The sequence below is a fragment of the Microchirus variegatus genome (genome assembly GCF_963457635.1).
Source record: "Microchirus variegatus genome assembly, chromosome: 2".
Taxonomy (NCBI): domain Eukaryota; kingdom Metazoa; phylum Chordata; class Actinopteri; order Pleuronectiformes; family Soleidae; genus Microchirus; species Microchirus variegatus.
Genome location: NC_139803.1, coordinates 42,745,029 through 42,766,212, shown reverse-complemented (window position 1 = coordinate 42,766,212; position 21,184 = coordinate 42,745,029). Strand labels below are relative to the sequence as shown.

At 41.7% G+C, this 21,184-nt stretch overlaps 2 protein-coding genes across 2 annotated transcripts; one reads left to right on the top strand and one right to left on the bottom strand.

The window, feature by feature from the left end:
- The first annotated feature begins 1,862 nt into the window (after nt 1-1,862).
- LOC310944290 (H-2 class II histocompatibility antigen, I-E beta chain-like) lies at nt 1,863-5,930 on the top strand. The gene is made up of 6 exons (XM_083910021.1): nt 1,863-1,922; nt 1,995-2,264; nt 3,182-3,395; nt 3,678-3,745; nt 3,828-3,944; nt 5,265-5,930. Exons 1-6 carry the CDS (start codon nt 1,874-1,876, stop codon nt 5,288-5,290), a joined length of 744 nt encoding a protein of 247 aa, XP_083766147.1. The 5' UTR covers nt 1,863-1,873; the 3' UTR covers nt 5,291-5,930.
- A 1,939-nt stretch (nt 5,931-7,869) lies between these two features.
- atp1b2a (ATPase Na+/K+ transporting subunit beta 2a) lies at nt 7,870-19,063 on the bottom strand (the record flags this gene model as incomplete). Its single annotated transcript, XM_083910022.1, has 8 exons — nt 7,870-8,034; nt 14,195-14,290; nt 14,385-14,444; nt 15,322-15,447; nt 15,531-15,610; nt 16,359-16,463; nt 16,554-16,682; nt 18,958-19,063. The coding sequence occupies 8 exons, from the start codon at nt 19,061-19,063 to the stop codon at nt 7,870-7,872; spliced, it is 867 nt and encodes a 288-aa protein (XP_083766148.1).
- Between the last annotated feature and the right edge of the window lie 2,121 nt (nt 19,064-21,184).

Genomic DNA, 21,184 nt, shown 5'->3' with positions numbered 1-21,184 from the left:
CTCATTTTGTGTCTTTAGGTCCCATGGCCTGGAAGCTATTGAGCTAAAATGCTAACATTTACATAAAAAAAAGTATACAAAATATGGGAAGTATTTAAATGGAATAAAAAAAGGTGTGTCCTGACTTGGCAGTCTAGCACTATGATTCTGCACTGTTTTGAAGTCTTTAGGTCACATGACTTGGGAGCTATTGAGCTAAAATGCTAATATTTACATTAAAGAAATTACAAAAAATATGGGAGGTATTAAAATGGAATAAAAAGAGGTGTGTCCTGACTAGGCAGTCCAGCACTATGTTTTTGCACTGATTTGGAGTCTTTAGGCCCCATGGCCTGCAAGCTATTGAGCTAAAATGCTAATATTTACATTAAAAAAACGTATAAAAAATATGGGAAGTATTTAAATGGAATAAAAAGAGGTGTGTCCTGACTAGACAGTCTAGCACTATGATTCTGCACTGATTTGAAGTCTTTAGGTCACATGACGGGAGCTATTGAGCTAAAATGCTAATATTTACATTAAAAAAATTACAAAAAATATGGGAAGTATTTAAATGGAATAAAAAAATGTGTGTCCTCACTAGGCAGTTTAGCACTATGATTCTGCACTGATTTGAAGTCTTTAGATCACATAACTTGGAAGTTATTGATAAGTAGAAGCTTTTTTGTCATCTAAAATACAACAATTAACTAATTTACTATAATAATATTCAATATTTAACCTCTGTTTTTCTGTACCATAACTGCATCAGTTACAAAAAAAGTGTTCTCAGAGGCGCAAGCCTCCCTGGCAACTTGTCTCTGATTCCATACTCCAAATCAGTGCAAAAACATAGTGCTGGACTGCCCATATTTTTTGTAATTTTTTTAATGTAAATATTAGCATTTTAGCTCAATAGCTCCCAAGTCATGTGACCTAAAGACTTCAAATCAGTGCAGAATCATAGTGCTAGACTGCCTAGTCAGGACACACCTTTTTTTTCCATTTTAATACCTCCCATATTTTTTGTAATTTTTTTAATGTAAATATTAGCATTTTAGCTCAATAGCTTCCAGGCCATGGGGCCTGAAGACTCCAAATCAGTGCAAAAACATAGTGCTGGACTGCCTTGTCAGGACACACCTCTTTTTTTTCCATTTAAGTACTTCCCATATTTTTTATATACCTTTTAATGTAAATATTAGCATTTAGCTAAATAGCCTCCAGGCCATGGGGCCTAAAGACTCCTACTGCCTAGTGAAGACACACCTCTTTTTATGACATTTCCACCTCCCATATTTTTATTTAATAATTTTTTATGTAAATATTGTTATTTAAACAGTAAATTGTTGACGGTCCCTAAATGAGACCTCAGAAGTCAAGAGCGATGGGTCGGACTTTGAACAAGCTGAAACAAATATATTAACATTATTGAATCGTCTACCTGCAGCGCGCCCACTCGCAAAGCAGACAGCAGCGCCGCGGGTGCGAAGATGTTTTTCCACATTCGAATATTAATTTTCATATATCCGAATGTCTGATTTTAAAACCTATTCGAATATAGAATATTCACAGCCTTACAACACAACCTGCACTCTTTATAGGTTGTTTGTGAACAAACATAAGATGTGCAGTGTTTTATTTTCTCACCTTATGATAACTGACAAATGTTAATGTGATTTACCAGTGTGTAGGGTTGTTATATTTCATGCATCAGTCCTTTAGGTTTTACAGTATTTAATTCATGAATTCATTAAAAACATGAAGTGTAAAACAGTCAGACATGTGTCAGTCTGTTCTACCTGGTAACTGATGACAGTGCAGGTCACATGATCTCTGCTTTAAATAAGCAGCTCTCAGTCAGACTGTGTCAGTGTGGAGTGAACAGAGGAACATGGCTTCAACTTTTCTCCTCCTCTTCATCATCGCTGCTCACACAGCAGGTAAAAGATGATCAATATATCAATTTAAAAAAAGATCAATATATTAATAACTCCACTGTCTTCTCTTTTCAGATGGATTTGAGAATTATGTTTTGGGTCGCTGCCGGTTTAACTCCACTGAACTGGACGACATCCAGTTCATCTACTCTTACTATTACGACAGACGAGAATACATCAGGTTTGACAGTAAAGTGGGAAAATATGTGGGATACACTGAGTTAGGAATAAAGAACGCACAGAAGTGGAACAACGGTCCAGAACTGGCCAACATTAAGACTCAGAGGGAGGCGTACTGTCTTAACAATGTGGGAAATGACTATAACTCTGCTGTGACTAAATCAGGTGAGTGTTTGTGTGACATCATCACTGTAAAATAATACACATTATTATAATGTACCATCCTCTATTATTATTATTATTATTATTATTATTATTATTATTGTTATATAATAATAATAATTTATCTATCTGTAACTTTTAAACACAAACAAATTCTCTGCATGACTCTCTCTGTGTTCCTCCGTATTATTTTTTATTTATTGATTATTTTATTGATTATTTTTGGGTAAAGAATATGAGGAAGTGGTGCACAGGGCCGGCCCAAGCCTTTATGGGGCCCTGAGGGGGAAAAAAAACATTAGAGCTTCAATAAATTAACTATTAATTCTATCATATAATAAAATCTTTAAATACTAAAGATTTTTTTTTCTTTTTTAATAAATAACAATAATTAGTAGAGACAAGGAACAAGATAAGAACAGTTTGTTTGTTACCATCGTGAACAAACTATGAAATAAAATGAAATAAAAATGAATACAAAATAAGACGGGAACTGATTTCAAAAAAGTGAGCTGCTGCCCCTTAGTGGGCTCTGACGGTACTGCAGGTGAGCAGTGAAAACAGTTATTAAATGTAAGTATATATATATAGTATATATATATATATATATATATATATATATATACTATATATATATATATATATATATATATATATATATATATATATATATATATATATATATATATACTATATATATATACTATATATATATATATATATATATAGTATATATGTTAATACATGTATGGATATATATTCAAGATTCAAATCATTTATTATTTACAGTAAAGAAACATGTTTTATATATATATATACATATATACGTATATATACACATATATACGTATATATATATATATATGTGTGTATATGTATACGGTTATATATATACAGACTTGTGAATATTTGTTCTCCAGTGGAACCCTCCGTCAGACTCCGCTCAGAGGCGCCCCCTGCTGGTAAACATCCTGCCATGTTGGTCTGCAGCGTCTACGACTTCTACCCCAAACCCATCAAAGTGAGCTGGCGCAGAGACGGACAGGAAGTCACCTCTGATGTCACTTCCACTGATGAGCTGGAGGACAGTGATTGGTTCTACCAGGTCCACTCTCACCTGGAGTACACGCCCCGGTGAGTCCACACTGAGGTCCACACAGGACCAGGTCCACTGAGGTCCACACAGGACCAGGTCCACTGAGGTCCACACAGGACCAGGTCCACTGAGGTCCACACAGGACCAGGTCCACTGAGGTCCACATGGGACCAGGTCCACTGAGGTCCACACAGGACCAGGTCCACTGAGGTCCACATGGGACCAGGTCCACTGAGGTCCACACAGGACCAGGTCCACTGAGGTCCACTTTGTCTCCAACTGTGTGACAAACTGTGTTGTGTTGGTTTTTGTCCACACAGGTCTGGAGAGAAGATCTCATGTGTGGTGGAACATGCCAGCCTGAGAACACCTCTGATCACTGACTGGGGTAAAAACCTGTCTGTCTACCTGTCTGTGCACATGTCTGTCTGTCTTTCTGCTCACCTGTCTGTCCGTCTGTCTGTCCTCAGATCCATCCATGCCTGAGTCTGAGAGAAACAAGATCGCCATCGGCGCCTCCGGCCTGATCCTGGGTCTGACCTTGTCTCTGGCTGGATTCATCTACTACTGCCGGAAGAGGTCCCGAGGTAACCCTTAACCCCTAAAGCTACTTTAAACTGCTTTATACCACTTAAACCGGTTTCAAACCAGTTTCCACCAGTTGAAACCACTTTATATCAGGCTTAAAGTCAGTCTCAACACAATTTACACTAGTTTACACATGTTATAAGAACATTTTTACATTGTTTAAAACCAGTTCAGGACCAGTCCTTAGTTTAGTACTCCGCTTTCATACATGACCATTTATAAACCAGTTGACGCCTGTGTATACAAGCTAAACCAGTTTACACTTGTCTATACCTAGCATAACTTAGTGCCCACTCAGTCTTAAAGTGGTTTACACACAGTCTAATCCAGTTTACACTAGTTTACGCTAGTTTACACCCAGCCATAATGTAGTTTACACTCTCTTAAACTGGCTCACACTGATTTATACGTTCTTAAACCAGTTTACACCAGTGTTCACAGTCTAAAACCAGTTTCAAACCAGTTTCCACCAGTTGAAACCACTTTATGTCAAGCTTAAAGTCAGTCTAAATACAATTTACACTAGTTTGCACATACTGTAAGAACATTTTACACCGTTTAAAACCAGTTTAGGACCAGTCCTAAGCCAGTTTACTCCACTTTCATACATGTCCATTTATAAGCCAGTTGACACCTGTGTATACAAGCTAAACCAGTTTACACTCGTCTATACCTAGCATAAACTAGTGCCCACTCAGTCTTAAAGTGGTTTACACACAGTCTAAACCAGTTTACACTATCTTCTGCCTGGTTACACCCAGCCATGATCTAGTTTACCCTCTCTTAAACTGGCTCACACTGATTTATACATTACTTATACTTAAACCAGTTTACACCGGTGTTCACAGTCTTAAACCAGTTTACACCAGTGTTCACAGTCTAAATCCAGTTTACACCAGTGTTTACAGTCTTAAACCAGTTTACACCAGTGTTTACAGTCTTAAACCAGTTTACACCGGTGTTTACAGTCTTAAACGAGTTTACACCAGTGTTCACAGTCTAAATCCAGTTTACACCAGTGTTCAGTCTTAAACCAGTTTACACCAGTGTCCACAGTCTAAATCCAGTTTACACCAGTGTTCAGTCTTAAACCAGTTTACACCAGTGTTCAGTCTTAAACCAGTTTACACCAGTGATCACAGTCTAAATCCAGTTTACACCAGTGTCCACAGTCTTAAACCAGTTTAAAGCTACATTATTCCTAGCATATGATCTTAAACCAGTTAAGAACACATTATTTGAGGAAAGACGGAGAGATTTAAGTGACTTTGTTTCTGGTTTCACTCCAGTTTAAATCCATCTTTTTCTCTTTAAAACAGGACTCATTCTGGTTCCCGATCACTGAGCCTGGTCATGAATCCTGCACCTGAACCTAATCATGGTCCTGGTTCTGAACCAGATGCTGCTTCAATCTCTTTCTTCTTGTCACTTTATATTGTCATTGCTGCCACCTGCTGGTCTGGTTGATCACCTGATTTTCTGATACCCTGCTGGTTTAAACCTGATCCAGGTCTACCACAGAATCTTTCGGGGGGGGAATCCTGGACCAGGTTTAATCTGGACTCTGGTGTATCGGCTTCTACTTGTAAAAGCAGACATTTAGCTGCTTCTGTGTGTGAAATATGAATTTCTTTGCCGCAAAGTGACTCAGTAACAGCTTTGAAATCCTGAAGAATCCGGTTTGGGGACTGGTTTTGGGCTCGTAGGTCATGTGATTGTTGGACTGATATATTTTTACTGGAGTGGGACATTTTTTATAATCACAATAAAAGTGTGGGAGAAAAAAAAAAAAAACCTGACTGTTATTCACAATTTTGACCACTAGGGGGCTCTACTGCATCATTCTGACATTTATATAAATAAACATAACAGTATTTTAAAGTAACGATATAATTACATTTTATTAAACCAATTTACACCAATTTTTAATAAAGTGAAATGCGATTTCTTTAAATTCCATAATGTTTGATAAAAAGTAAATAAAAAAACTCCTAAAATAAAGTTGTACAAATTAAATAAAGTGTATCTAAGTGAATGTTGACTGTTTGATGACTGGTAGAATGGGAGGAGCTTGTTGTACCTGTGAATGTGGCCCCGCCCCTTCATTAACCACACAAACGTTGTTTTTTTTGGTGTTTTTCATCAGCATTTTTGTTGTTTTTTTAATTTTATTATTGACTTTTGAACAAAGGGACAGTTTGAGGCAGGAGAAATCGTCCAATCACAAACAAGTATCTAACATCATACAGCAGGAACGATCTGATTGGCCGCTCACTCTTCAAAGGAGGAAGACGATTGGAGGAGAAGTCCAGGTGAGGGAGGAGTCTTTTTCGTTGTGGTGGTCACGGTCAACGGTGATCGCGGTAAACAATAGTAAACAAAAACATGTTGACGTTAACTAAGTCACTAACGAGCCAATCAGCTCATAGAGGCGGGGGGGGTCATCACACAACAACAGTATCGCCATGGTAACTACATCTATGTCTGGCTGTCAATTCAACCTGTTTCCATGGCAACGGATAAAACAACCTGAAGTGGTGTGTCCAGTTTGAATTGGTTTGATGTGGTCTATAGTCTGAACTGGTTTGATCTAGTCTCAACTGGTTTGACGTGGTCTGTGTTTTCTGAAATGGTTCGATGTGGTCTGAACTGGGTCGATGTGGGTTGAACTGTTTGGATGTAGTCTAGACTGGTTTGGTTCGATGTAGTCTGTATTTTCTAAACTGGTTTGTTGTGGTCTGAACTGGTTTGATGTGATCTGTATTTTCTGAACTGTTTTGATGTAGTCTGAACTGGTTTGGTTTGGTTTGATGTAGTCTGTATTTTGGAAACTGGTTAGATGTGGTCTGAACGGGTTTGGTGTAGTCTGAACTGGTTTCGTTTGATGTAGTCTGCATTTTCTAAACGGGGTTCGCTGTGGTCTTAACTGGGTTGATGTGGTTTGAACTGTTCGATGTAGTCTATATTTTCTAAACTGTTTTGATGCAGTCTGAACTGGTTTGGTTTGATGGTCTGTATTTTCTAAACTGGTTCGATGTGGTCTGAACTGGGTTGATGTGGTCCATATGTTCTGAACTGGGTTGATGTGGTCCATATTTTCTGAACTGGTTTGATGTAGTCTGAACTGGTTTGGTTTGATGTAGTCTGTATTTTGGAAACTGGTTTGAGGTGGTCTGAACTGGTTTGATGTAGTCTGAACTGGTTTGGTTGGATGTAGTCTGTATTTTGGAAACTGGTTTGATGTGGTCTGAACTGGTTTGGTTTGACGGTCTGTATTTTCCAACCTGGTTTGATGCAGTCTGAACTGGTTTTGTTTGATGTAGTCTGTATTTTGGAAACTGGTTTGATGTAGTCTGAACTGGTTTGATGTAGTCTGAACTGGTTTGGTTTGAAGGAGTCTGTATTTTGGAAACTGGTTTGATGTGGTCTGAACTGGTCTGATGTAGTCTGAACTGGTTTGGTTTGATGGAGTCTGTAGTTTCTAAACTGGTTTGGTTTGATGTCGTCTGTATTTTCTAAACTGGTTCAAAGTCGTCTGAACAGGTTCAAAGTCGTCTATAAAACAGTAAAAAACATAAACAAAGTAATAATAAATAAGAGGACTGATCGATCAGTAAACAGTTGCGTGATCAATAACTATCTTTGCATATTGATGATATTGATCGTCTGTTGCTCCTCAGTCCAACCTCATTGGCAGTGACATCACAGCGTGTGTGCTGATTGGTCGGTTCCAGGACGTCGGTGTGTTTGGGTTAAAGCTGCACTGAGGCCGAGGATGACGTGACGGACGGTTACAGAACGGCTACAGGGGCAGAGTGAGTGTCAGTGAACGCACCACGGCGCCGGATTAAAGACGAGGACGAGTGCAGCTTTAGTGTGTGTGTGTGTGTGTGTGTGTGTTTCCGTGTGTGTGTGCGCGCGCGTCTATTTGTCGTTGATCCGTAGCTTAAAGGAAACCCGTCCGGCGAACTTGTCCCTCTCGCTGCCGGTGGCGAGCGTGTTGGAGTTGATTTTGCACTCGACGTTGATGTCCGTGTTCAGAGAGGCGTTCAGGAACTTCACCGCCACCAGCGGCTGAGTGTAGTTCACCTGAAAACAGTAAACACATCACATGTGAGATGAGACAGCGGGCGTGTCACTTCCTGTTTCATTTTGCCGAAACAGGAAGTAGAATGTAAGTTTGCCGTACATTGCCCGATCTCCACGCAACATATGTGAGTCAAGGGAACTTCCCTGAACACGTTAATGGACACGCCTTTGACCCAACAGGAAGTCAGCCATTTTAAACAGGAAGTGCCCTCTAACTTTACCGTACATTGACCGATCTGCGCAGAACTTGATATGTGAGACCAGTAACCTATAGTGGACATGTCTGCAAAAGCCAAACTCCAAACAGGAAGTGGAATGCCGAAACAGGAAGTAGAATGTAACTTTGCCGTACATTGCCCGATCTCCACGCAACATATGTGAGTCAAGGGAACTTGCCCGAACACGTTAATGGACACGCCTTTGACCCAACAGGAAGTCAGCCATTTTAAACAGGAAGTGCCCTCTAACTTTACTGTACATTGACCGATCTGCACGGAACTTGATATGTGAGACTAGGAACCTATCCTGGACATGTCAGCAGCAGCCACTACCAGCAGCTGACACTCGTCACGAGGGATACTACCCACACGTCACCTAAAAACCGAAGCTAAGTTGTCTTTCTAGCTTATCCATAGTAGTCTGTAAACAAGTGCAGTACTCTCCCTCTGAGCCGGGTGCAAACAGCCTAGCTTAGCACATTTACTAGCAATGGCTTCTTTCTCTCTCTCCCACTCTCCTGCTCCCTCTTGCTCCCCTGCTCTGTCGTGTGCTCAGTGCTCGATGTTTAGTTACTCCTCTGCCTCATTTAGCGGTAATGGTATGTGTATTAAATGTAGTATGTTTCTGGACATGGAGGCGAGGATTAGCCAGCTAGAAGCGCGGCTCCGCACTGTAGAAGCTAGTCCTTTAGTCGCTAGCATTAGCTATCCTTCGCCTAGGAGTGCGAGCCCGGTAGCAACCGCAGCAGCAACTGCAGCCACCGCTACATCACAGTTAGCTACAGCCCCCTCAGTAGTTCCCGAGCAGCCGGGAAATCAGGGAGGGTGGGTGACTGTCCGCGGTGGGAAGCGTAGCTCTAAACCGAAGCCCCCGGCTAGCCACCGGCCGACCCACGTTTCGAACACATTTTCCCCACTCAGCGACACACCCGCTGAGGAAACGACTCTAGTTATCGGTGACTCTATTTTACGGAACGTAAAGTTTTCGACTCCAGCGACCACAGTCTGTTGCATTCCTGGGGCCAGAGCGGGCGACATCGAATCTCATTTAAAACTGCTGGCTAAAGCTAATCGTAGGTTCAATAAAATCGTTATTCACGTCGGCAGCAACGACATTCGGCTTCGCCAGTCGGAGGTCACTAAAATTAATGTGGAGTCGGTGTGTACATATGCCAAGACGATGTCGGACACCGTATGTTTCTCTGGACCTCTGCCAAATAGAACGAGTGATGACATGTATAGTCGCATGCTATCATTCAACAGCTGGCTGTCAAGGTGGTGCCCTAACAATAACGTGGGCTTCACACAGAACTGGCAAAGTTTTTGGGGAAAACCTGGTCTTATTAGACGGGATGGTGTTCATCCCACTCTGGATGGAGCTTCCCTCCTTTCCAGAAATATGACAACGTTTATTAGAACCAAAACGTGACAACAAGCAGTCGGGACCAGGAAACAGAGTTGCAGTTTAACACGCTTCTCTGTGCTCCCACTCGTTCAGTCGCCCCCTATAGATAATGACTATGCTATATATAAAGATAAAGCTATATATGAACATAGATTTAGGATTAACACAGTGTCTGCCTCTAGGGCTCCATACATTAGACAGTCACGGAGAAACAGGAGAGGAGTCATTCATAGTAACCTTGTTAGAATAAACACGAGGACATTCTCCGAGCCGAGAACGAACAGTTTTAAGTGTGGTTTGTTAAATATTCGCTCTCTCCGCTCAAAAGCGTTGCTTGTGAATGAACTGATACACGAACAGGATTTTGACTTGCTCTGCTTAACAGAAACATGGCTTCAAGTGAATGATTATGTATCTATAAACGAAGCAACGCCTCCTTCCCACACCAATGTTCATACCCCTAGAGGAAATGGCAGAGGTGGAGGGGTCGCAGCTATATCTGACTGTATACTTTCGCTCACCTCTCGACCCACGTGTACTTATGAATCATTTGAGCACCTTACTCTAAGTTTGTTAGACTCAAGTATTAAACAGAATAACAGACTCCAGCTTATCGTTGTATACCGACCACCGAACTCCTACTCCGACTTTTTAAGTGATTTTGCAGATTTTTTATCTGATTTAGTTCTCTGTTCAGATAAAATCATCATAGTAGGTGATTTTAATATTCATGTGGACGTAGCCAATAATAGTCTTGGCTCGTCTTTTAAAGCTTTGCTTGAATCAATTGGCTTCAAGCAGCAGGTTAACAAACCAACACATCGTTATGGACACACACTTGACCTTATCTTGACGTATGGTATTGACATACGTAACTTGGTAGTATTTGATGAGAATCCTTTGATATCGGACCATTGTCTGATCTCATTCGAGGTTGTACTTACTAATGTTACTGATCCTAAACAGCAGCATTATTACAGTCGCTGTTTATCCGACAGTTCAGTTGAAAAATTCACTGAACAGCTCTCGTCTGCCCTCCAGCCATGTTTTATCACAGAGGATGACTATAGAAACATCTCTCCCACGGAACTTAATGGAATAGTGGATAACACAAATTTAACCTTGCAAACAGTTCTAAACACTGTTGCTCCTCTTAAGAGAAAGGTTATCACCCGGGACAAGTCTGCCCCATGGTACACAGCCCAAACTCGAGCGTTAAAGCTCAGTACACGGAAGTTAGAAAGAACGTGGCGTTCCACACATAATGACAGTCACTATGTCTTGTGGAAGAACAGTTTTGATATATATAAAAAAGCTCTTAGACATGCAAGAACTTCTTATTACTCAGAGTTAATAGAGAAAAATAAGAGCAACCCCAGGTTCCTTTTCAGCACTGTAGCCAGGCTGACAGAGAGCCATGATACAACGAATCCATCGATCCCTCGATCGCTGAGTAGTAATGACTTTATAACATTTTTTAACGATAAGATAGAAACGATCAGAGATAGAATTACCAACCAGTTTAGTACAGCGAGCCTAGACTTAACTGCGGCTCCAGCTTTACATGTATTGAATCATTTTATTCCTATAAGCCTCCGGGAGCTGACCTCACTGGTCTCCTCCTCTAAACTAACTACATGTCAGTTGGACCCTATACCAGCTAGACTCCTTAGAGAGGCTCTACCACAAGTTGGAAATATTTTACTAGATCAAATAAATATGTCTTTACTGAGCGGCTGTGTCCCAAAGGCCTTTAAGATGGCAGTAATTAAGCCATTACTTAAAAAGCCTTCTCTCGACAGTAGCATTCTGAGTAACTATAGACCGATCTCAAACCTTCCTTTTATTTCAAAGATTTTAGAAAAAGCTGCAGCCACACAGTTGTGTGATCACCTGTGTAGCAATAATGTATTTGAAAAGTTCCAGTCTGGGTTTAGAACCCACCACAGTACAGAGACTGCACTACTTAGAGTAAAAGATGATATTCTTATGGCCTCTGAAAAAGGACTGGCTTCTATACTGGTTCTGTTGGATCTCAGTGCAGCATTTGATACTATAGATCATGAGATCCTGCTACATAGACTAGAACAAGACGTTGGGATTAGAGGATCGGCACTTGTCTGGTTCAAGTCCTATTTATCGGACAGATTTCAGTTTGTTAGTGTAAACGAGGAATCCTCCATACTCACTAAGGTTAACTACGGAGTTCCTCAGGGTTCTGTGCTTGGACCTATTCTTTTTACCCTGTACATGCTGCCATTAGGCAACATTATCAGGAAACACAACATAGATTTTCATTGTTATGCAGATGACACTCAGCTATATGTATCTGCACGACCGGACGACCCAAACCCATCTATTAAACTCCAGGATTGTCTCATAGACATACAGACGTGGATGACTCGTAATTTTCTGATGCTTAACACAGAAAAAACTGAGGTCATGGTCCTTGGGCCAAAAGATATAAGAGCAGCACTTGGAGCTCTAAACCTAGGCAGTAACACTCCAGTCCCTTGCACTACAGTAAGGAACCTAGGAGTCCTGTTTGACCAGGATTTATCGCTGGATGAACATATTAAGCATATATGTAGAACAGCCTTCTTCCACCTTCGCAACATCAAGACAATTAGAAATATTATATCAAGACAAGACTCTGAGAAACTTATCCACGCCTTTATAACCTCTAGGCTGGATTACTGTAACTCCTTACTGTCTGGATGTCCTAGTAAGTCCCTGAGAAGCCTTCAACTGGTCCAGAATGCAGCAGCACGGATACTGACTCGAACCAGACGACGTGACCATATAACTCCTGTCCTGGCTTCTCTTCACTGGCTCCCAATGAAAAGTAGAATCGATTTTAAAATACTTTTACTTACATACAAGGCCCTGAACAATCAGGCACCTTCTTACATTTGTGACTTAATCACTTTATATCAGCCGAATAGACCGCTGCGCTCCTTGAACTCAGGTCTACTGGTTATTCCTAAAATAACTAGAAGTAGAATCGGTGGTAGAACATTTAGCTACCAGACTCCTCTCCTGTGGAACCAACTTCCGCTTTCAGTCAGACAGTCTGACTCGGTCTCTGCCTTTAAGGTGAGACTGAAAACCTACCTTTTTAACATAGCCTATAATCGAAGCTAGATCAGGTAGTCCTGATTAGAATAGTCTATCTTATGCTGCCATAGGCTTAGACTGCTGGGGGAATTTCCCATCATGCACTTAGAATGAGCACACAGACTTTGCACGAGCCGCACTTTCTCTACCCCGTCCTCGATTTTTCATCCCTCACCACTTACCTGATGTACCCCCATGAGATGTAGCACATAAATCTACATATAGCACATCTTTAACTGATTTTAATCTCTTACAGTTCTGCTGACACCAGTGAACGACATGAGGTCAGGACAGGAAAGAAGACTCCGTCATCCTCAAGTCTCTGACCACAACAGTCTTCACTACAGGCTGTGATAAACCCAGTGATCCAGATGATCCTGGCATTTAAAGACTTTTTTCTTTTTTTTTCACTTTTTATTCTTGTCATTGTGTATTGTATGTTTTGGGTAACATCTACTGCACGTCTGTCCGTCCAGGGAGTGGATCCCTCACCTGTGGTTCTCCCTAAGGTTTCTACCCTTTTTCCCTTTTACAAGGGTTTTTTTTCCCTGGTAGTTTTTCCTTACCCTGGTCGAAGGTCTAAGGACAGAGGATGTTACCAACCCTGTGAAGTCCCGTGAGACAAACTATGTTTTGTAAACTGTGGGCTATATAAATAAAGATTGATTGATTGATTGATTGATTGATGTCTGCAAACACTAAACTCCAAACAGGAAGTGGAACGCCGAAACAGGAAGTAGAATGTAACTTTGCCGTACATTGCCTGATCTCCACGCAACATATGCGAGTCAAGGGAACTTCTCTGAACAGGTTAATGGACACTCCTTTGACCCAACAGGAAGTCAGCCATTTTAAACAGGAAGTGCCCTCTAACTTTACCGTACATTGACCGATCTGCGCAGAACTTGATATGTGAGACCAGTAACCTATAGTGGACATGTCTGCAAAAGCCAAACTCCAAACAGGAAGTGGAAGGCCGAAACAGGAAGTAGAATGTAACTTTGCCGTACATTGCCCGATCTCCACGCAACATATGTGAGTCAAGGGAACTTCCCTGAACACGTTAATGGACACGCCTTTGACCCAACAGGAAGTCAGCCATTTTAAACAGGAAGTGCCCTCTAACTTTACCGTACATTGACCGATCTGCACGGAACTTGATATGTGAGACTAGGGACCTATACTGAACATGCAAACGATGTCCTCCCAACAGAAAGTGTAACGCACTTTACAGGAAGTAAAATATGACTTTGCCTCCACAGCCCAACATCCGCATGGACCGCGCTGATAATAACTACAACCGCAAACAGTGAATGAACAAGAAACGAGCTCAGGGCGCAAGTGTCGAGGTGGGCGCACATCGACTCGTGCGCTTCAAGCTCGAACACCTTTGCTCTACGTATGTAAGTGTGTGCAGTACCTGAGATTTCTTGCCGTAGTACGGGTAGTACATGAGGTTAAAGGTCCCGTTCGGAGGATAATAGGCAAGAGGTCCGACTTTATCACTGTCCTCCCTCTGCACAAACACACAAAGATCAGTCGTTGATCAATCACAGACAGACAGATGGACAGACAGACAGGTTCAGACAGACAGACAGAAGGGTTCAGACCTTGGCTCCACAGGTGACATAAGGAGATTGACCGTCCTTCCCTGGTAGCATATTGATCACCTGCAGAGACAGATCAGTGACACACTGTTAAGCATTCAAGGAGACGCCATTCCAGTCCAACGGTTCCGGTGGAGGGTTCCACTCGGTAGAGCTGGTCGAGTCATGATTCAACCGACTCTTTAACCCGTGTCTTTAAATTAACCCATGAGTCGCGAGTCTCTAGCGTCATTAACCCGAATCAGTTGAGTCACACTACAGTTTAATTTAAACAGCGCCAACACACAAACATCTTGCAACATTAGCTACTAGTCCTAGCCATCTTAGCCGTCAAACGTTGTATAACTTACAATTTCGAAGGGCAACCACAACTCAACAAGTCAACTCAAGTCCGAGATAGGAACAGCCGCGACTCGCGCTAATCAGTCGGTTGCGTTGTCATGAGTGGATCTGTTTCCTAGCTAGCAGACGAGAGGTAGGCTATTTCTCCACGAGTCAGCAAATCCACAACAAAAGCCATACTTTCACTTCTGAAATAGCACGTTTATGGGTTATAGGCCTAGGTTTGGTGTATAGATGTAGCATATAAAAATGATGTCGGTCAAACAAAACAACAACAAAGGATGAATTATTATAATATACTAGGACTGAGTTTTCTTGGCGATTTAGCAATACTGACTCAAGTGACTCGAATAACCCGGATCCTTAAAAAGAATCGAGTTTGCCAGGCCTAGTGGAAACGTCCAACCCCGGAGTAAGAAAAAGGACTTGACAACCCTCTGAGCCGGGTTCCAGAACGACCAGTTGCTAATCGTATTTTTCTGTTTTCTGTTGTCCGGGCATGGCAGCCATGTTTGTCGCCGAGAGCGGTATCGTTAGCTTACGCTGCCTGAACTGTCCTGCGATTGGACGGGTGCTACGAGGTCGGCGGTGGACATACCCGGTTCAGTTTGATGAGGATGCAGGGCTGACCGCTGTTGAAGCCGTAGGAGCTGTCGGACGTCCCCGAACAGTCCTCCAACATGGTCCGATTGAACTGACAGGATCGTTTGGGATTGTTCCTGACCTGTGAGAGACAGACGGGTTGAGCCAAAGACGCTCGGACACAGTACAGACAAGTAAGACCGACTGACAGACAGACGGGTTTACCTCGCCGCTGTCCTCCTGAATGAAGTATTGATCTGGGGGACAGTTGTCGTTGGTCTGAACCTGGTAGGTGTCGTTGTACGCTGCAGAGAGACAGACAGGCAGTCAGTCAGACAGACAGAGATTGGAATGGTCAGTCTAAGGGTGAATTCCAATTCTTTGCGTAACCCTCAATCTCAAAAATGAGTGCTTTTTCTCCGAAAAATGAAGTTGAGGGCCAACTTTAAGGGCCGCATCGCCCTCAATGTTGAGATTTTACGAGACCACCCTTGGGAGCAAGGTTCTACCCAGAATGCATTGCGTGTTTTGCCATAACAAAGATGGCCGCCGAAAGCAGCGAAACGAGTACGCTACAAATGAAGTATTTTCTGTGTTAATAGAGATATAAAAATGATGAAAACCATTGTATTATCTTAGTTTAAGCCCATATTATGGATTACTGACGTCATTGTTGCGTAACATTTATTTTTTATTTTTTACGATCTTTTGTCAATAGCCGGCCGGTGTGGTTTACTTTTCAATAAGTCGTGGTGTGTGGTAACTGTCAGCTGAATATGTCCATGGTTGTGGTATTTGTATGAGTATCATCTTATAACTAACTGACAACCTAATAACTTGACTGACAAACGGATCGTAATAAATAATTCTTCTTCTTTTTTGGAGTTGACAGACTGGACGCAGCTTTGGCGTTATTCTGCCCCCTACAGTCTGAAGACGTATCTGCATTTAAGGGGTGCCCCATTTCTAAGTGACCAAGTAAGGTTAAGATTAAGGATTGCGCTTGGAATTGGAATTGGCCCTAAAGCAGATATGGATAGCTGAGGGTCTCACGCGACAGGAAGGTGTTGAGGTTTTGGACAAAGCTGTCCCAGCTCTCCTTGTCCGAAACGGAGTAGACGATCTCCAGCTGATCGCCCTTCGGACGAATCATCATCCCTGAAACATGAGAAAGGACACAGTGAAGATGACAGATCGACGATCGACGACGACGACGACGACGACTTTGGGTGCGTTCGATCGTCTCACCTGGAGTGACCAGGCGGTCCTGCCAGGTGGGCTTGTAGTCGTCCAGCGTCAGCAGCAGGATGTACATGGTGAGCGTGAACATTCCCGCCAGAAACAGGTAGAAGATCAGGTAGAAGAGCAGGATCAGGCCTGAGGGGGCGGAGCCACACATGGGTTATTATCCTCCTCCTCTCTACATTTTTCATCTTTATAATCCTCTTGTGTTTGGCCCTCGTTCATCATCGCTCATGACCTACATTCAGAGATGGCGGGGAGAGGACGCGGATGGGGGAGGGGCTAATCCCGCTCTCCCTCTAAGTCTTTGATATTAAAATGGGGGAGCATCGGTAGTTACCCCGGAGACAGAGACTCCTGCTCTTTGATTGGCCAGAGGAGGTCCATAAAAATCAAGGTCCACTTGCCTACAGCTAACCTCTGAAGATGACCTGGACTGAGAACCTTCTCAGGTAACCATAGCAACAGGAAAGTGATCTGACTGGAGGGGCGGGGCGTCGTCAATGATCCACAGAACTTTCTCAAGGAAGCCATCAAAGACAAAGGGGATTAAAGGAACCTTCTACTTTCTCACGGGGGTCCAGTAGGACCTTTTCCAGGTCCTTCAGAAGACCTCCCAGGTCCCCCCCCCCCCTCCCCAGACCAGTGCACCGGTCCTGGATTAGTGGGCTGAAGGTGTAGACGAGTAGAGATGGGAGACTGTTACACATGTTAAAGGAACATGTTACTGTTCCTTTAAGAGGATGTCAACTCTCTCTCTCACTGTGTGTGTGTGTGTGTATTTGGACAGATTACAGTCCAATCAAACTCGTCTGTCAGTTAATCCAGATTAAGAAAAAAAAAAAAACACTGTTTGTGTGTGTGTGTGTGTGTTATCGTTGTGTGTCCTTCAAGGCTCCATCAAGGCCAAACATCCACTAGCCCTGGTGCATGATGGGAGATATGATGACGTCATCACAGTGTGGTTATGTAAAGCCTGAGGAGGCTTGAGAATGCGCGTGTGTGTGTGAACCAGGTACCAAGATGTCCCGCGAGCTAATTGTTGTTGTTGTTGTTTTCTATGGACTATGGTTTACGATGCTATGCTATGCTATGCTAAAAAAAAAACTCAGCTTCCTGTCGTAAAATGTCGCATAACGATGAGAAGAAGAGGACAACACAGTCATAAGATATAAGATGACGTAGATTTTGTTAAGGAGCTAAAAGTCTGTTTTTCCTTGCGCCCCCTGCTGGCCATCATCATTTATCAATGAACCCAAGGGGAACCCGCTAAGTTTTTATCCGCCCTTTCAATTGCTCTGAATGATGACATTGAAACTGAACAGAGTCGTAAAGTCTAAGGATCACTACAAACGCTCACTGCTAAGCTAATGGCTAAGGGAGGATTCACGCTGAAAATGACGTAGAAATTTGCGTTGCCGCAGAAGAAGAAGAAATTAATTCCCACCGACGCCGATGATTTCCACGTCGTTTCCATGAACGGCAACGATTGCCACTGCTCGGGAAACTGCTAGCCATCGTTAGCCCTGCTAGCCATCGTTAGCCACAATGTCCACGGCTAACAATGTAATGCTTTATATAATATAATGGGAGAGAACGTGACAGACAAAATGGTTTGGTCCTCACGTTCTGAGGCTTCTATTTTTGGTCGTCACACACACACACACACACTTGTCCTATTTTCTGAACCATTCATCAGTCTCCTTTAAGAGAGAGAGAGAGAGAGAGTGACCTTCAGACAGGACATGGCTGCCAGAGGACGAGCGAGCATCGCTGACACTGAGACGCAGAGAGAGAGAGAGAGAGTGACGTCATAAGCACAGTAGCATTTCTGAAGCTAACATCCAAAACAAATAATAATAATAATAACAACAATTGTATTATGTTTATATTTTGTATGCAAATATTTCGTTCACCGACGTCGGTGTCAATAAAGATCTGAAGTGTACTATCGCGAGTCACTTGCGGGTTTTTCATCGATTTCGGCGACTAGCGGCGCGCGTTCCATTTGGAGTCGGAACTCGGAACTCGCGCGGGCTCGCGTTTACGACGCGGAAACCCGACGCAACCGCAAATCACTCGTCGTTGCACGCGGCGGTGGCGTTTCATTTTTATAGACGTAGACGTGTGTTGCTGCGCAGTTTGTGTACGCAAAACAAACAAAACAACAGTTAGCGATTTGGACGTCGCAACTAGAACTAGATCGCGACGAAGTTCCGACTTCCGCAGGAATGCAAATGTGCAAATCATATATATGCGTATATATGTATATATACGTGTATAATAATAATATTAGATTATTAGGATTATTTTGTAATCGTTTTTTGTTTCTCTCATTTAAATAACGATTGTTTTGACTCAGTGGTAGAGCGACATTCACGGACACTCTCTCTCTCTCTCACTCACTCACCCCAGCTCGTGCCGGTTCGGCCCAGCAGCTCGTGCGTTCGCGGGTTCCAGAAGCATTCCCGCCACTCGCTCGAGCCTTTGCGGTCCTCCTCCTTGGTGCCGGACATGATGATGATGATGGAGGTGAGGAGGAGGATGAAGACGATGGAGCTCCCGTCTGTGCTGTGACGTCACGCGCGAGCCCTCGGTGATCTCAGTGATCGGAGAGTGTTGTTATTGGTCCGTGCGTGATCGATGGAGGTGATCGATGGGATGATAGAGAGAGAGAGAGAGAGAGAGAGAGGATGAGGATGAGGATGGTGTTACTGCAGTAAACCTCCTCACACAAACGCGCATGACGTCACATATGACTCCACTAACCACAGGGCAGCAGTACCGGGACAGGCCCCGCCCCCTGTTCATGTGATGATGAAGAAGACGCGCGGGGGGATGATGATGATGATGAATATTATGATGATGATGGTGATGAAGATGATGATGGTGATGATGCTGATGATGATGATGATGAAGGTGATGATGATGAAGGTGATGATGATGATGATGGTGATGAGGATGAGGATGGTGATGATGATGATGATGGTGATGAAGATGATGATGGTGATGATGGTGATGATGAAGATGGTGATGATGCTGATGATGATGATGATGAAGGTGATGATGATGATGATGGTGATGAGGATGAGGATGGTGATGAAGATGATGATGGTGATGATGGTGATAATGATGATGATGATGATGATGCTGGTGATGATGATGGTGATGATGATGATGGTGATGGTGATGGTGATGGTGATGGTGATGATGATGGTGATGGTGATGATGATGGTAATGATGATGAAGATGATGATGATGATGGTGATGAGGATGGTGATGATGATGAAGATGATGGTGATGAGGATGGTGATGATGATGATGATGAAGATGATGATGAGGATGGTGATGAAGATGATGGTGATGATGATGAAGATGATGGTGATGATGATGATGAAGATGATGAGGATGGTGATGATGAGGATGGTGATGAAGATCATGATGGTGATGATGAAGATCACAAGAACCTCGGAAATCAATGATCTCCATGATATTCAAAGGATAATCAATCAATTTTAATGTAAAAATTAATGATATATAGGTTATTATTATATATTAATGCTATACTATATATTATATATCAATGTGGACACCTATATGTCTTAATATGTCTCTCTATGCTATATACACATATATGTATATATATATATATATATGTACACACGTGTGAATACATACAGTATATACACAAAGAAAATGTATGCTGTATATGTATATTCTATATAGAAAATATAGTCTACATATATATATACACACACACTCATACAAATTGTGTGTGGAGGGATATGTATGTGTATGTTGTCTATATATATATATCTATATATATATATCTATATATAGATATATATATATACATGCATTGGTATACAATCAAACACAAAATGTATGGGTGTGTGTGTATAAATATATATTGTATATAGAGTGTCAGTAGGTGTATATGTGTACATGTATGTATGTATAAATGTACACATACACACACTCATATAAGAACAAACAGAATATAAATGGGTGCATATCCAGTATATATATATGTATATAAATATACACATATGTGTATATAAATATACACATATATATACACATACATAATGTATATGTATATATATGTATATACATATATCCATCGTATATATGCATGTATAGGTATGTGTATGTGTATGTATACGTATACGTGTGTATATACATATTATGTATATATACATAAGTATATCTGTATATACACATATATGTATATGTATATACACGTATATGTATATATATAAACGTACACGTATATACGTATATGTATATACATATATACATACACACAAAGATGTACGTATGTACGTATACGTGTATATATATATACACATACATGTGCTTATATATATATACATACGTTTATGTGTATATACATATATAAGTATATACATGTATATACGTAAATGTATATACATATATATACACAAAGAAGATGTATGGGTGTACATGTATATGTAGGTATGTGTGTATATGTATTCATATTATACACACATATGCACATTATATAATGAGTGTGAACGTATACATGTATGCGAGTGCATGGTCTATTGACTCATGGTGCGTTTACAGTGTTTATATATATATATATATATATAAACATTTATGTATATATAAAT